The sequence below is a fragment of the Drosophila biarmipes genome, chromosome 3R (genome assembly GCF_025231255.1).
Source record: "Drosophila biarmipes strain raj3 chromosome 3R, RU_DBia_V1.1, whole genome shotgun sequence".
Lineage (NCBI taxonomy): Eukaryota > Metazoa > Arthropoda > Insecta > Diptera > Drosophilidae > Drosophila > Drosophila biarmipes.
In genome coordinates, this window is record NC_066616.1 from 29,178,710 (window position 1) to 29,196,876 (window position 18,167).

The following is an 18,167-nucleotide window of genomic DNA, read 5'->3' on the forward strand; positions in this document are numbered from 1 at the left end:
AAATGCTGCATTTTCGACTTAGATAGTTAGGAAAGTCCAAAGGTTATGAGTGGAATAACCATCTAAATAAAATAACCTAAAAAATATTTACTTTTAACTTAAATAGGTTAGCATAGGTTTTTTTAAATTCTTCAAAATTATTGATCAAGTTCAATTATTTTTAATATAATAATCAGTATTTCTAATATTGAAAATAGAACGTAAAAAAAATCTGAAACACTAAACTCTTCTTTTTTATGTATTCTAAACATGCCTTAACCTGAAACCATACAACATTTAGACAATCTTTAAATATATCTAGCTTTTTAATTGAATAATAAAAACGAGCTAAGCACTTTAATTCCTTTGCTATCCAAAAACACTGACTGTTGTCTTAATGGGCTGATGGGATAATGCCTAATTGAGACAAATTCAAATTAACAAACTTGCAACGCAACGGTGACATCTCTCCTGCAGGTTGCCAACTTTTGTTTGACATTGTTTGCCCCTTCCCAGAACCTGACTGCTTGTTGTGGCAGCTGATAACATGGTTATCGTGGTGGGACCCATTGTTATTGCCATCATTGCGGGTGTTGGGTGTGGCAGGCGCACACGAGCACGCGTAACTTAACTGAATTTAACTAAACTAAGGCGAACCTTAAATGACAACAGATAGCGCTAATAATTTATGCATGCTGCATGTTGCAAGTGGAGGGCTGCCACCCACCGCACAGGCGTTATCTTGTAGTAGCCACGCCTCCTCAACCGCTGAGCACGGTCGCCACATGCACAGTGTACACAGGCACCGCCCGCACACGCTGACAAGGCTGCACATAATTTAATTAAAATGAAATCTCGCACGGGGCGCTGAACTGCAAACTGTGAATGCAAATTATTATTAATTACAGCAGAGCGACGACAAATGTTTATGCCCGCCATATGTGTGCCAGTTGCCCTGTCTCTGTCTTCCTCGGGTGGGGCTTGCAATGGAGGTGGCCGCGTGAGTGAGTGTTCTAAGACAAATTCATAAACGATGTTTATTATGGGATTATTACTGATAGGGCAAGAGCAATATGCTAAAATATATACTAAAACAGCAAAGGGGTGAGGCTTAACCTAAAGTATTCGATATTTCACTGCCGAGGCTCGGCGGACACGCACAGTATACAAGTATCGGATGACATTTTCACACCGATTAGATGCCCCATTCCAATTTCTTACCGAAATAAAGGAAAAAATGTGATTGTCATTTTGAGTTTATTATTAGGGAATGCAAGGGTTTAAGTGTAATTTCAAATATTTTGTTTTTCCAAGAAAACATCGTGACACGTGCACATCTCTAGTTTTTCATGCATGGCGAGACACAGCGGCGCCATCTGTTGACAGTTAGTCGCAAAAACAGCTTTGGTTAAGTGCATGGGTGTTTATGTGCGGTAAATGAAATTAAGAGAAATCTAAACACATTTGCTAGCCATTTATCCTAATGCCAGCTACTTTGGAATCTCACAGGTTCTAGCTGCAGCGGTGATTTTTCCTCGTTTTTCTAGCTTGCACTTCTGGCACACTTTTTCCCCCCGTTACACACTAAAATACTTTCAAGCCCAAGCAGTTGGTTAAAGCGTTTTTTTTTAATGGTAATAAATTTACTAACTAAAATTTTCGTTGGTGTTTTACACACCCAGAAATCCCTTTAATATGTAAACAAATTTGCATTGTAAAATACATCTGCGTATTGATAGTAATTGATTCAGTGGACTACTGAGCCATGGGTTGTGGCTTTTTTATGAGTCAATGATGTGGGTTTTGATGGGCTTCTCATTTCCAATTATATTTATTGCGTAAACACTGATATGTTTACTGATTGTGTGCTGGGTTCGTTAAAAACGTATCAGTTATTATTTTGCTGCAATGCAATTTGAAACCAATATTTGAACAGTGGATTGCGGGTTTTAATGTTTAACACTAATGGTGTAGAACTAAAGTAAACAGTAAACAAGAGGATTAGTTTATTATTTTTGATAGGAAATACAATAAAAAAAGTGAAAACTAAGAACAGTAGCAATAGATCTCGATGGGTTCTTCTCGGGCGCAGAAGGACTGGTGTCTATATTGATCGGTTCTTGTTACGTCTCCCAGTACAGAACTATCATTTTTGGAGAGAACGGTGGCATCGAAGTGGCCACTTCCCGGCTGGGTCACCACACGCACGGTGATGGCATTGCTCTCCTTCTCCTTTTTCCTCAGATAGGCATCCTCCACCCTGAGGAGTTTTAACTGATGACACTGCTTATAGGGTAGTAACAACTTATTAATGCTCGCCACGGCGAACTCGGCAGTCTTTTGGATTCTCTTTGCAATCCATGGTATCTTGATGAATCCATCGCACTCGCAGTAGTGCAATGGAATGCGGGCGGAAAAGCAACTCCGCTCCTCGGGAATGGGCAGGAATAGGGAGACATTGTGCTCATTTCGCAATCGCAGGGTTCTATTCCTAATTCGCTCGTCGCTAAGGTTCTCCAGATTCACCACATCCTTCAGGGTCTCGTGGATATCATAAGTGGTCACCAGTCGATGGGCGTTGGCCCGAAGATTTTCCACAGCCAGGGGAAATCTTTTGGGCAGCCATTTTGGATATATGGCCACCAATGTTGGCAGCGAGGTCTCCCTCATGCCCTGAAAAGTTTTCACAAAGGGACCATAGCGCAGACCGTGATCGGATAAAATGAGAACCAGGGTTCTTTTCAGGATATTTCTTCTTTGCAGGGCGCGTAGGATCAAATAGTATTGCAAATCTGTCTGTTCGCCGTACTGAAAATAATCGTGGACGCCCATCGTCTGCCAGAAAAAGGCAAAGAATCCCCGATCTAGGCTTCTAGCCTGCATATGGGGCAGCAAGCGGTAGATAAAGTCGTACAGGACATGATGATATACTCGATCCGCACTGCAGGTTATCTCCTCAGGACCTCTGGCGATGTATTTGGTCCACATGTGGATCTCGTTCATTACGCTTCTCAAATAAAAGTCTGTGGGCTGGCGCCTAAAGCCGGGTCTTACGTAGTTAAAGGTGCCACCCTTGCGAGAGTCCTCGCCAAAAATGGTGGCGTAACCAGCCGCCTTGAAGTCCTTCCACAGGAGGCGGCACCGGTCGAAGCTTATCTTGTAGTTTGCCCCAAAACAACCCCTTGGGGATTCCACCTCATCCACACTCTGACCACTAAGGAGCGGTAGCAGATTGGGATAAGAGTTTTGGCCAACCCGGTTGTAGCCCCAGAACTCTGTGTGCGGCAAGCGATCCAAAAAGTCCATTACTCGACTGAAAGAGATATGGAAAATAAAAAGGTTAAATGATAGCGGTTTTGGACATGTAAAAAATTTACGTTTTACATGGTAATTTTTTAAGTTATGTTTATAACTAAGTTTATACTTTTCGACGTCTTAATAACACAATTTAAATACTTGCAAAATGAAAATGATACTCAAAAAGCTTTGAAAGGTTACAAAATGTGTACTGGCGTATCCTTTTGTTTTTAAATTTTTCGCGGCCGAATAAACCCGATGCGTTTTATTGACATTGTTTCAACAAGCGATGTTTGTACATATTTTAATTGGATAAATTATGAGGGTAAAGATACCTATGTATTTATTGTTGCTTAATCGGTGTTCATGACAAGGAAAATAAAGTAATTTGTTTTTAACCATTTAAATATAAACAAAACCGTTCGGTAAAGAGCTTTATAAATGTACTAACCTGAAGTAGCGAAGATAGTGCATGTGGGAAATAGAATCGATGCCCAGGATCAAAACGGAGAGTCGTTTCACAGGCTTCTCCGGGCTAGGAGCTTTCCTTGACTGATCCCCTGGCAATGGCAGGAACAAAAGAACATCGTGGTAAACCACACGGCCGAAGTCCTTCCAGCACCAGACCCTCAGTGTTATATTGCCCGACTTAACCTCAGTGAAGTTACTATACCTACTGAAGCGAAATACCTTCGATTCCAGGTACTTGTTGAGAAAGTCGTTTAATCGCTCGAGGCGATTGTAGGCGCAGGTAATTTCGCTCAGCCTCCGAACTCCGAGCTTCTGCCAAAGTTCCTTCGCTCCAGCGACCAACTGTAGGTAGTTCCGTCCGCCAATCGTCTTGGCCTCCAACAACTTGATCATGTAGCACCAGTATATGGGCATGGGTGTCATATAGTGCTGCGCCATGGGCGACAGGGGGTCCATGGCAATCATCCGGCATTGCGAAGTGTTCACAAACAGATTCCTGGTGTCCGGCTTGCCCTCCAAAGGCGGCTGAACGCCCTCAACTTCATTCTTAAATGGTCCTTGGTAGAAAAAGAATAGGTAACAGATTAGGCACAACAAGAAGAGGTTTAAACTATTATTCTTTATATCAACCATAAAATGGGTAAACCCCATTGTAGAATTAAATTTTCTGACTTGTCTGTAAAGGCAAGAGATGAATAATTATTTTCAGGTATCTAGATCTGAAAAATTGGTTATGTTTACTGATTGTTTACATTAATTTTAAATATTAGTCAAGAGCTTTGTTTCCTTTCTCTCTTTTGCAACAGTTTGTTCTTTGTCAATTAGCATAGTTTACAGTTTCAGTTGCTTGGGCCTTCTCGGCTTTATTTGTGTTTGCCAAAAAGCAGAAGAGTGAAACCAAGAACAAGGGACACTGAAAAGGCCAAAACAAAGACTAAATAATGAGACCCTCGAGAACCCTTCAGTGATTGAGTTGGTAGTCGGGTGCTTTAATTAGCCTAACTTGATTGGATTTTGCACTTGCAGTTCGCTCAGTTCAGTTTCGCTATCCTTCCCATTCCCAACCAATTTGTAAGATAAGACTAAATAGTTGCTCTCCACTTTTCAAAACAAATCTGTTCACTAGAAATAAGTGAGTTTAGAGAACAAGTTAATAGATACATATCTAGGAACAAAGTAGAATGTCGAAGCTTATTCGTTATCCCTTTTAAGACTTTATTTTTTCATTAACCCTCTGATGGTTCAAACCGAATGCTTTAAGTCCAGCTGAAGATCTGAAAGAGTCTTGAATGTCTGAGTGGGAAGCACCTTTCCTTCCCAGCGAGAGTAACCGGATCTATTTCACATTCAGAGACAAAATGCGAATTGTTCTTCTCATTCAATTTTCATTCTCGTTTTCTTCTTCCTCCTTGCTTCTCCATGGCCGGAATGCTTTTCCGTATGCGAAATTCGCGCTGTTTTGTTTTCTTTAATTTTCCGCAAAACGGAGGCAGCAAAGCGCCGGCTTCCTGCCTTCCTGGGGCCCTTTTCCATCCCTTCCTCGGTCATGTCTCGTTTGCAGCATCCTGTATCCCGTGTAAAACATATGCATACATTTTATACCATTACAGCATAACAATATTGCATTTGCAGAAACATTTCTCTCACTGGCTCTAGCCCACAACCGCGCTACCCTTTTCGGTCCTTTCCTTTTTTTTTTATACCTTCTCGTCTTTTTCCCACCGCCAACTGTCTTGCGTTATGTGAATCCGGCGCGAATCCTGTGAATCCTAGCGACCTCCTGCCGCCATCCTTTGCGCTTGCCCACGTTAGCTTTGAGCTACGATTTTCCTGGGCATACCCTGTAAGTGTTGCAAAACGGTATATTTTTTGGTAGTGTTAAAAATACCCATTCAAAGTCTTAAAACAAGAAAATACTGTCTTCTTTTGGTATTTTTTTGTATTAATAAGTATTATATACTCGAAGTGTTTTAACTGTAAATTATATTCGTATTTCTGGTATTTGTTACCACAAAAGGAATTTTACAGGATATCCTTTGGGACGCACAACCCCTATAAAAACTTCTGCCTTGCCTTGATTGTTGTTGTTTTATTTCGTTGAATTTCAGTTTCAGTTTTTTGGTTTTGGGTAAAGGTTTTACCTGCGCTTACCCACCCCCAGCCACCCACCGCCCACCAGCATCTCTCAACTCTTCGACTTGGAAGAGCCACCCACCCGCTGCCTGCTCCAATTACTGTTTGCATAGTTGAGTGTCGTCTGCGGAAATTTGTTTATTTTACGCGCATTGCGTTTCGCCTCGCCTCGGTTCGGTTTGGTTGGATAACCCGCCCACCCACAGGATCCTTTGGCTTTCTCCTTTTTAGCATCGCAGGAATCGGAGGAGCAGCGGGCACAATGAGACATGACGACGGCGTATCCTACGACCGACTCGCTAAGACAAACTGACAGCTAAATGCGTCAGACTCGTTGCAGATTTCATTTGGCGTGAATTCTTCCTTACATCCCCGCGCTCGTCTATATTATTTTCCTCGCTTTTTTATGGTTTTCCTCCCTTTTTTGCCAATGTATTTTGCATTTTTGTAGCTTTCGTTGACATTTCCCTCGGCTGCGAAACCCTGTGCATTGAGCAGGTTTATAGCTTCCTCTCCTGCTGCTGCCACTGCTGCCAAACGGTGCAAGTTACAGTCGCAGTTACAGTCAGAGTTGAATGCGACAAAAAAGAGGTAGCATCAAGAAATGTCAGACACAGCCGTGACTACCGAAAAAGGCAGAAAAAAAGTGTGCAAAACATAAACAATTCGTGGGAATGGCCAGGATTTGGGAGGCGTGGGACCGTTCACCACTGCGTATGTGCAATAAGTTGCTCATCAAATTGCGTTACGTATACGCAGTGTGTACGCACACAGCCATAGAAGGAAAACCTAATGAAAATGTCGTTGGGGCTGTGGATAACATGAGAGCTTGCCATGAGATGAGTTTTTGTTTGCCCACAACCATTTAAGCTGTTGCCTTTTAAAGTAATTGGAAAACTATGGATTTTATAGGAGGATTAAACATTTAAAATTTTAAAAATTGTTTTAGAAATTGAGATGTTTTATTGATTTTACGAGTTTTTATTTATATTTTCATTCGAAAAGTTTATATTTTCTTTCTATTTAAACTTGCTCAACCATAGAGTTGTATTAAAATGAAATCAGATTTCAGACAATCCAAATTGGATGAGTTCGGCTTAGTGCAGCAATTGATTCAATTTGCCTTCTCATCCTGCAGTGGAAACTGAATAGCCCCATGGCGATGACAACGGACAGACAATTTTGGCCTGGTCATGAAGAGTTCGAGGAGGGCTTCAATCACTTGACATGTTCAGCAGTCAATTTGTGGATTGCTGGGATTGCAGCTCAGCTCCTCCTTCTGATTTTCCTCCTAATACTGCTACTTTTGCTTAGTGCTCATCATCTGCCAGTGTGCTCATCCTTTTGGCCCTCCTTTGGAAAAGTACCTCCCCCACCCTCCCCTCCTATGTCCCTGTGGCATGTTGCAAGTCCTTGTGCCGGCTGACTGACCAACCAGCCAGAAGAGTCGAGTCGAGTCCAGTATGCAGTTGCCCTGTGGCCAGGTATGCCGACCTGTCAGAGGACCCCAGCATATGAGCATCCGTCGCAGGGAGGAGGATGTAGCTGCTGTGGTTGCTGCAACTTCTGCACCTGCTGCTCCTGCTCCTCCTGCTGTTGTCCTGGCCAACAACTATGCGTTGACAGCGGCCGCCTCGAATCCTTTGCCTAACTTGTCCTGTCCGGCAACGCAGGTTGGGGTGGAGATAGAGGTGGGTGGAGTTTGAGCCTGCTGAGTTTGGAATGAACAGTTAACAAGCCGATCATCATCCCTCATGCGGCTTGAAATATACCTGAATACACCCCACGCAAAAGGTTAATACTTATTATTAGCTAACTTGGCCTTTACTGAATAAAAGATTTTGAAACCAAGATACAAAATAAATTGTATTATTAATTTATATGTTGAATTAAAAAGTTAACTGACTTTTATAAAAAATTAATGGAGAAATGGAGATAAGTATTTTCATTTGAGAACGAACTTGGAATACAAATAGTTGATTTGGATTCATATATTTTATTCTCCAAACAGTCACACAATTTAATCTTAAAATATCTACAACAAGCAAGAATATATATGTATCTAAAACCCTTCCTCAAAAGCTAAACATAATATTAATTATGAAAACCCTCTAACATTTTGGCTCTGGACATTTCTCCCTTTTGATTGCTGTTTGTCAGGCTATACAAAATTACTCGGGCTGTCCAAAGTAAGGGGCGCTGGAGGGGCGTTACACAGGACCAACTTGCTGCCAATAACTCAACTAATTGTCGCTGCAAGTGGTCCTGCTCCCCTTTTCCGTTCTTGCCTCATGGATTTACGCCCACCCTGCTGGCAGAAAAATGAGCTACGAATTGTTAATTTCGAGCTGCAGCTGAGCAAAGAAATCGTTTTGGCAGCCAGGCGAACGCAGCCGAGTGGCAGCATTATTAAAGCCTTGTCAGCAGCAGGAAAAGCTGGAAAAGCAGCAACGGCAGCAGTGGCAGCAGCAGCCGCACGTGGCGCAAATTGTGGCATAAAACGGTAGCAAAGACACCTGCTGGCTGCTCTGCATATTAATAAGTTGCTCGGGCCACGCTTTTCCACCTACCATAATGTATATTTCCTCCTGCTCCGGGCTCGAGCCAGGTTAGTGGGTTGGCTGTGGCCCAGCTGGCCATAGTTGGGCATTCATTAGACTCGTTGGCCGATTGCTGTGGCCGTCGTTGTTGGCGGTGTTGGCCAACGGTGCGTATACGTTGTCGCTGCTGTTACTGCGGCTGGTTGAGGCCCTCGCTTTAAGTCTTACACCATTGGCCAATGATTTGTGGCTAACGTTTAAACTTAACTTAGTTCCTTAGTTCCTTCATGCATTTGATAAAAAATGTTAAAAATTGTTCTTGGGTACCCAATACTACACTTATAGTTTCTATAACTTAAGTTGTTGGACCCCGATAAAGACGTAAGATGCCTGTATGAGTTCGTGGTTGAATTCTCTAATATTTTATATTTAAATATTTCATTTTAGGGAGAGTCAAAATTTTAGTCCATTTTTATGTTGGATTTTTCCGTCCTTCCAATGGGTTCCAGTACGGGGACCCAAAACTGCACTTCCAGATCTCATAACTTGAGTCATTTAAATCCGATTTTAAAGTGGGATACCTCTTTGAGTTCGTGGTTGAATTCCCTAATATTTTGCATTCAAATATTTAGTTTTTAGGAGGATCGAAATTTTAGCCCATTTTCATGTTGGATTTTTCCGTCCTTCCAATGGGTTCCAGTATGGGGACCCAAAACTGAACTTCCAGATCCCATAACTTGAGTCATTTAAATCCGATTTTAAAGTGGGATGCCTCTTTGAGTTCGTGGTTGAATTCTTTAATAATCTGCATTCAAATATTAAGTTTTTAAGAGGGTCGAAATTTTAGCCCATTTTCATGTTGGATTTTTCCGTCCTTCCAATGGGTTTCAGTACGGGGACCCAAAACTGCACTTCCAGATCTCATAACTTGAGTCATTTAAATCCGATTTTGAAGTGGGATACCTCTATGAACTCGTGGTTGAATTCTCTAATATTTTTTATTCAAATATTTTGTTTTTAGGAGGATCGAAATTTTAGCCCATTTTCATGTTGGATTTTTCCGTCCTCCCAATGGGTTTCATAGGGGGAACCCAAAATGGCACTGCCAAATTTCATAACTTCGCTAATTTTATCCCGATTCGGTCGCGAGATACTTCTATGAATTTGTGCTTGAATTCTCTAATAACCTACATTCAAATATTCATTTTAAAAGGTGTTCGAAATGTTATCCATTTTTCATGTTAGATGTTTCCGTACTCCAAGAGCTTTCAGAATGGGAACCCATAACTTCAGTAATTGGATCTTGATTTATATGTGGGATACCTCCATGAGTTTGTGGTTAAATTCTCTAATAAGATACTTTCAAATGATTGTGTTTTTAAGGAGTATATATCGTCTCTGATTAAAATGAAGTAAATAAGGCTTACAATATTAAACTTTCTGTCAGAAACCGTTCGACTCGCATAAAAACAATAGATTCGATGGTACTACAAAAAGCTTAGATGCTCCCAAAAAAAAGAAGTCATGTCCGTTCTAAGTTGACCAAATTTGTACCGCAATCCCAATGGTTTTCTTGTGTTCTTACCAATCGAAGAACACGAACGCTAATGGCCTAAGCTGCATCTGAATACGCAGCAGTGGTGGTGAGCATAAAAAAATGGCGATAGTCTGGCGACAGGATGTCGGCAGTCGGCAGTCTGCAGCAGGATTCCGTGTCCTTTCGGTCTGTGCTTTCAACTGCATTGCCGCACTGCTGAACTTGAGTTGGATCCCTGGGTTTGAGCGGATTTCATTGTGTGTCGAAGGGCGAAGGATGTGGGGACACGGGAAGGAGTCGGCGAATACTGACGCCAGGGACTCCCCACAGTCCCATCTCCCCGCTGCCGATGCTTCTTGTTCCTCTAACGACTCTGTAGCCAGTTGCCAAATTTACTTCAATTTTTTATTTGCCGCCATGGCACGTAGAGCGTGCTAAATTTTCCGCACGCATTCTTCGCTTTATCTCTGTCTCCCTATCTCTCTACCTATATCGTTATATCTGGGCATGGAACTCGGCCCTCTTCATGTATCTGACCATCCCCACCCAGTGTACTCTGTTTTTCCGAATCCCCTGTAAATTATGAACAAAGCTGGATTGTTTTATAATATTTTAAAATGCCATTCATTGTTAAAATTAATGGGCTAATTGGGCATGAAATACGCATAATTGATGGCTAATTTCTGATTTCTGATAGATGATTAGTCTTTGTTGAATGCAAATTATGTTGTATTTAATTAGTTGTCGTAAACGATTCTTTATCGAATTAAGTATAAAAATAATTGGAAGTTACATATGCTTTAAAATGTTAAAAAACTAAAGAAGAACTTTAAACCATCAAATCATTTAAATAATTTGTTTTCTTTATTTGTTGTTTGCAAACAATTAAAAACTAGACTTTAATTGTTGGAGAGCTTTATTTTCAGCCACTTGCATTTTTTAATAAGAGGGTATTTCGCATTTTAAACTCATCCCCATGGCTATCCTTTTTGTTCTCGATGAGTGCACTCCATTGCCGGTGGCTCGCTCGGCCCGTCTGGCAGTTTGCCAAAAAACTGTCAAAGCAACACGAGACAATGCCCCCCTGCCGCCGGCCAGAACGCCGCCCCTGGAAAGTCGAATATCCTGCCGGTGGACAGGGACATGTGTGAATGCCAGGAGAAGCTCGCTATGAAAATTCTATACAAATAAAAATGCAATTCACACAAATGGACTTTTCCTACCCCCCATTTCGTTTCGCTGTAAAACACTGACATGCCCATTGGGCCATGGGCGGGGTTCAAGGGGGGTTCCAAAAAAAAAAATCAGTGATAAACGTGGACAAGCGGCAAAGATTGAATTAGTTTGTCTGACTCTTTTTGGGTTTTGTCGGCAGGAACAAAAGTGGACAGTGGAATCGAGTGATTCAGGGGGGGAATGGGTTTAGGGATACACTTTGGGTGCCATAGTTCATTTGTTGTAGTCTCTGCCTCGCTTGAATTTCCTGTCAAATGCATTTATTGATTTACTCCATAAATCTTTTGTTCAATGGTTTCAACGAAATGCAAAAAGGGAAAAACATGAATGACAGCAAATCTATGGCATGGCATCTAATTGAATTTTTGTTTTGTCGCCCTAATACTTAATTGAAAATTGCCCATCAAACGGAGATGCATTTTCAGATTACACCGTTGCTAGGGATTTTATTATTGTTTGTTGAATTCAACATTTTTTATTTTTATTTTTTATAAACACATTTATTCTGGGATGACACGCCTAACTGACTGCCAACTGGAGTGAAATGGTTTATGGATTAGATTTATATTGCAAACATTTTTAAATTAATTTGGCAAGTGACTGTAAATCACCGATAATTGTAACCAAAACAATTTGTTTTGCGGAATTAGTTCATATATTTTTTAAAGGCTTCGTATATGGCTTAATTGTGAAACACTATTGGCCTGCACTGTTTTTGAAGAGTATTGCTTTTTTATGCATTCCAGTTTTGTTACCACAATAAAAAGTGCATGCCCTTTACCGAATAGTTGTCAATAATTGTTCGAGCAAACAATTTCGATTTCCGCAATCCTTACAACTTTGCGATGATCACGTTTCATTGTTTGGGCCTGCAAATAGTTTTCTAATAAATTGGATAAACTCGAAAACCCTTCGACAGCAACCACAACAAAATTGCTAACAATGCAAACGGGTTGGTTCAGATTTGGGGACTTTTCTGGCCATTTTCAAGGCAATTCCGTTCGGGCCGACACTTTGTTATTAAGCCGCCCATGGGGCGTATGCGTTATATGCTCGTTTACATATTCATGAATTGGCTATTCTCAAGACCGAGTCTCGATTATATTTTGAGTAATGACCATGCTGCCCGCATTCGATCGAAGGGGGTGTCGGCCTGACATGTTTCATAAATATTCAAAATGCATTTTGTGCATCCTCTTCGCTCCATGACATTGATGCTGATGCTGCTGATGTGCGTGCCATGTGGGCTCAGGCTGAGATATCCTGTCCGAAAAATTCCAGAAAATACTTCAGTTGTGTGAATTCATTGCTCCCGAAACGGACAAAAATAAGTGAGAATATGTTTTTTATCGGTTCAATGTGAAGACTAACTGATACCTCTTAATCGGTTTAAATAGTATAATTATAGAATAATGTAACTCTTTTTAGGGAAGGGAAAATAACTAATAGAAGCCAGAATACAATGGTCGTATGACACTCTAAAGCCAATTGGCTAGTTTAATGGAATAATGGTCTCTTAAATCCATTTTTTTAAGTTTAATAAATTTATTTTAATTCAAAATTGATCGAAGTGATCGAAGATTATTGGTACCTTATAAATTTTTTTAATTTTCCTAAAACGTATATTTCCGCACATATCCTCCCCTTAAGTCGAGTATCCCCCAACAACCGAACTTTAATGGGTACCAGATGACTGCAGTTTCGTCCTGTTCGGACTGACCATGACTGATGTGCTGCTGAAAACGTATTTATACAATTTATGCACTGCCCACACCAGAGGTCCTCGAGTACTCAACTTGACAAGTGGATTCTTCACTTTATGACCGGGGCGAACTCAACAGCTTCACGGATGGACTGCAACTATTTCGAATCCATTTGGGAACACCCGAGTGTTTCTTTGCTTATATCTTGATTTATTTATTTGCTTAGCCAGGCTCTTCGCAAGTAAAACAAACGATATGTGTTTGTCTATTTCGAATGGGGGGCAGTTGGATACGCCTTGAAGCCATCAATTAGGCCGAAAGCCAACTGTTGTCAATTAAATGGGAATGACAGGAAAATTGGCATCTCCGTTTTGTGGGCCGAAATAAACGTTAGGCGACTAATTGGGTCTTTAAAGCGCTCGAAATGGTCTATCAGATGTGAGAGAGAAAGAGGAATGAACTCAGGTGCCCACTCGAAGATTCTCATTAATTTCGGGGAATAAACTGTTAGATTGTCGGCGGAGAATTGACGGGTGTGAGAGGAAGACATTTACCTTTAGCTCATCATCAAGGGAATCTTCTGCCACCCCACCTGCCCCCACAAAAAGTGTTTAATTACAGGGCACAGCAAATCCGCCAGCATATTGACCCAGCCAAGTGGAACGTGTCGAGTACGGTTAGTTAGAGCGAGTAAGCAGCTACGCTGTCTCCCTCCCTTTCTCCGTGTCTAACGCTTAACCCTTTGACAAGCTCTCAGACTCAACGCAAAAAAAAATGGAAAACAGCAAAGACAAATGAACAGATAGCAAATGTCATTAGTATTCAAGTTTGGGTCCGAGGCGAGGGCTAAGCAAAAACTTCTAGGTGTAATCTATAGAGTCCGATCAGGGGTAAAAATATGTGGGATATTCAGAAGACAAGATTGCGGAAAATCGAAAATATATCTATTTTTGTCTTTTCGAAATTATGAAATATTTTCTTCAGAAGAGTAATTAATGAGTACCAAAAGTTCTGAAACTAAGAATTACTCATTATTTAATTAAGAATATTTTGTTCTTGAAACAATCAAATCGGAAATATATCTATATTATGAAATATTTGCCTTTTTAATTATAATCTTTTATAACAAAACTTTATTAACATTTGTAAGAAAATGAGTTCAAATACTTCCAAAACTAAGAGCAACTCGTTCTCTAAGTAAGAATATTTTGTTCTTTAAACAATTAAAGTGGAAATATATCTATTTAGTTTTTTTATAAATTATGAAATATTAAGTTTTTCATATTGTAATTTCTTTTTACAAAAGTTATACATTTGTAACTACAATTAGTTTTGAAACTTTTACCAACTCTTTCTTTAATTAAGAATATTTCGTTCTTGAAACAATCTTGATTTTAATAATTTTTGAAGCCACCCTCCGCGACTGTTCAGTCTTCTTTGCCGCCTTATGTTTGCTCTCGTCCTGGTTTGTTGTTGCTGCTATCCTTGGTCGTTGGTTCTTGGTCCTTGGTCCCTTCGCCATCTGTGGGTCACACGCATATGCATGGGGCGCCTTTGGCCGGGAGCAATGGATTCCGTGAGGTTGGTGGGTCGGTGGAATCAGAGTGTTTTGGTGTGGCACTCATTGGTGCGTAGTCTGCCGTCGGCGACCTTTCGGTTGACTTTTCCACTTTGACGAAATTAAATCTGCAATGCTAAAATGATGATGGACGGACTTGTGTGTGTGCGTATGTTACGCTCGAATGGCAATTGGAAAAGCGACCAGAGGAAAGTGGAGGGGAGGTTCGTTGGGGTTCAAGCTTTTGTATGCGCCGAGGGTTAGCATCAATCTTTACAACATTTTTAATTATTAATATATATGCTTTGAAAAGCCATTTATGTAAACCGACTAGGTTTACCAGTAGTACCGATCTTAAAGTGATTAAAAAGTAATTTTAAGTTTAGATATTAATGTTGTGAATTCTACGGAAGTACCACGATAAGAAATCTTGACAGCTATTATTAAATCTGTAAACTTGACGGAAATAATAAGAACGTGATATCTTATGCTGAGTAAAGAAAGTAATGTTGGTACGTGATAAGTAAGTAGGTCTTAATAAGAACACGTATCCATTTCTTTAATGATATTTCACATAATTTTCACAGAAAATATACATAATAATGCGTTTTAAAGCACAACTTAACCTAGTAAGAAAAGATAAACACAAGATAAGTTGGTAGATCATATGCAAGTACGCTTTATTTGTATTAAAGATACGTTCATATCATTCTCAATTAATATACGGCTATAAATGAATCTGGTGCAGAGAAGATAACTTCAGGGCATTTAATCCATAATTAAAATGATTATTAAGTGAAGCACTTAACCACAGTTTGGGGTTAGCTCGAATCCCTTAATGAAAGATTAAATGTTAAATTCAAATTAGAAACACCTTAGCGCACATGATAATTAATATATGACCCAAGGGTAAGATAATGTTATCGCAGGCCAAAGTACGAGTTATGTGAAAAGCCACAATGAGTGTACGTACACGTTTCAATTTCAAACATTACTCGCATTTGTGGATGTCCTTGTTCCCTCGCCCCGAGCCTCGACTAAGGCAAACGTCCAGCATTTTAGTCCATTTCCATGTCCATGTTCAAGTCCAGATCAGCTGGGTGGGCGAAATCGGAGGAGATGCGAGGGAGTTACGGAATCAAAAGCGGCGACCGAGGCAAAATCAGCAGCAACAACAACTGCAATGGCTTTAGAGTGAAACACTTTAGTAATTGGTAGCTTATTTCCATAAGCTAAGGGGTGTGGGGTTCAGGGGTTCAGGGCTTGTAGCGTCTAAGGGAAGAACTAAAGGAAGTGAAGGGACAGGACAGGACAGATCCAGGGCCAGAAAACAGGACCGGAGTTTGAGTAGGAGAACAGGACTAAAGCCGGAGCTAACGGCATCACGATTATGCACAAAAGCCCGACTGTCAGGCTTAATGTGAAACGTCGCACAAATGAAACAAATGCAAAAAGCGATAGGTTGGGATAGTAGTACAGTAGCGGGGAGGTAGGGGCATTTCCCGGGAAAAAAAATGGAAATGACACATCTTACACATGGCTTTAATGCGAGGTTATACAGTATTGTGTCTGCGTCCTTTCGGCCAGCCAAACTTCAAGAGAATCTTCAGGATACATATACATATATATCTCGGGTCTCCCGCAGGTTCACGTCTGAAAGGTGACTATATTCTCGTGGGTGTCTCCCGAAGGACAGAGAGAAGGTAGAAAAGAAAGCAGGAAAAAAGGTTCCTACTTTGACATAATTAAACGCATTTGAAAGATGAAGATGTCGCCCTGTCGCAAATGGGCAGAACAAGAGCAAGATGAAGATGTTGATGGTGACAGCAGAGCCTCCCACTCCCCCTTTGGAGGCTGATTCATGACATGGCCACGTAAAGGCGAAGGTGTGGCAATCTGCCACCTCGATAACCTGCCCCACAATCCCCCACTCGCCACCACACTGATGATGAAGCTGATTATGTTTGGCTCTCTGGCTACATCCTATCTTCCGCCTCTTTGGCCATATCTTCATCTTATATTTTTTACTCGCTCCTATGAAGAAGATGAAGTGCCTCTTGGTCTATCAATAATACACTGCGGGAAATAAGGGGGACTAAGGAAGGATTTCTAAATAGATAATGATAAATAATATATACTAATTAACTCACTCTGGTGAACTTATATTCTTTAAGATAGGGTAGGGTAATTGAGTTTGGAGAGGTTTACACTAAAAACTGACTAGTACATCATCTAATGATAAAGTAAACTCCTTTTTTTACAATTTTAAACATTCCCTTTATCAAATACTTACTATTTATAAATCATATCATATTTAATAATAAATCATCATATCATTACTTATTACTTAGTAATTTCTCGCAGTGTCTCCTGTGCTAGAGCAACAGCATTTTCCATCATCTTACCGTTGCTAGAGCAAGTTGAAAAGATTTGTGCGGCATTCGAGGCATTTTATTTGAGTTATTTAGTTGGTCGACTGATGATATTTCCCCCTCGATCGTACTGGTTCCACTTGCCAAGGCTGCTGGCATTTTATGGCTGCCATTTCTCTTATTTAAGGTGCGATTCCTGTTCCTGCTCGGCTGATGCTCCCCCCGCGGTCGCTGCTGCTGTTGTTGTTAAATCCATAAATTATGCAGACATTTAGCAGCAGCCACGAGACCGAGGAAAATTACGTATACGCCGCGTGTTCGCCGCTTGTCCGTTCATAATTTAAGTTTTTCCCGCTTTCGGCAGTTGGCTCTGGCTGCTCTTTGGTTTTTCCTCTTGCCATTGTTGTCTTGTCGGCTAGCTGATGTTGTTCTTGTTTGTCAACATGTCTCAGGGTGTTGGCAGCGGTTTATTATTGTTGTTGCCGCTGTGGCATCCATATTTCTGGGCGCTTGTGATTGTGTGTGTATGTCGGTTTTTATCTGTATACCGCCTGCGGCAAGGCGCCTGATAACTCTGATGACGTTGATGAAAAACTTTTGATTGATGTGGTGGCAAAAACTTCATGTTTGTCATTAGGCGCAACTAGAGATGGCTGGTCGGGCGGGGTAAGATGTTTCGTAAAGGGTTTCCTCCCATCCTGGATATATATTTTTGGGCAATATCGGTGGGCGAACTCAAGTTTTTGGCATAACAAACGACAGTCGGCAAAAAGTTCTTTCGCAGCGCGCGAGTGTGTGGATGCAGCGCACTCGAAGAGCTTTGCGAAAAGTTTTGTTTATTAATTAATTGAGGGCTCGTGCATGTGAGTGCTTCGAAAGAGTTGCTCTATCCGGGGTGAAAGTTCAAAGCATTCACAGGCAAAGAGGTTTTTGCGTGGGGGTAATGTTAAATAATAGGTTAATCCTATATTAAGATCATTTTGCTTCAGGAAATACAAATTAAGAAGCTTTCTTTTTTATAGATAAAATTGTACCATACGTTGTTTAATATTAACTAACTAACGTGGGATTATATGCAAAATCCTTTCCTGAATTTATATTTAAAAATGTTTCTAATTAAAACTAAAATGGCTGAGTAGATAAGGTAGATATGCAAATATCCCTTACAATGCCTGACAGTTTTTGACATTTCCATTTGTGTGCGAGCGGCAGAATGAAGAGGAGCATTGAAAAGCTTTGTATAAATCAAAAACAAAGTTTGATTCGGCCAAAAATATAAAGTGAAAACACTTAAACCTTGACATGGAATCAGTTACCAGCCAATCCAAAGTTCCAGCAGCC

General features: G+C 40.7%; 2 protein-coding genes across 2 annotated transcripts in view; one reads left to right on the forward strand and one right to left on the reverse strand.

Annotated features, from left to right (window-relative positions):
* The window catches only part of LOC108025036 (cadherin-87A), a 62,575-nt gene that overhangs the window by 16,611 nt on the left and 27,797 nt on the right, over positions 1-18,167 (forward strand). The window lies entirely within an intron of this gene.
* Positions 1,970-4,424, reverse strand: LOC108025306 (uncharacterized). The gene is made up of 2 exons (XM_017095704.3): positions 3,728-4,424; positions 1,970-3,292 (listed from the first exon to the last, which is right to left on the reverse strand). Exons 1-2 carry the CDS (start codon positions 4,396-4,398, stop codon positions 2,026-2,028), a joined length of 1,938 nt encoding a protein of 645 aa, XP_016951193.1. The 5' UTR covers positions 4,399-4,424; the 3' UTR covers positions 1,970-2,025.

Bases quoted from the DNA above. Each gene is read 5' to 3' on its own strand.
- LOC108025306 (XM_017095704.3), bottom strand. From the start codon at position 4,398: ATGGGGTTTACCCATTTTATGGTTGATATAAAGAATAATAGTTTAAAC. The intron at 3,293-3,727 runs GTTAGTACATTT...TATCTCTTTCAG, and splicing joins CACTATCTTCGCTACTTCAG to TCGAGTAATGGACTTTTTGG.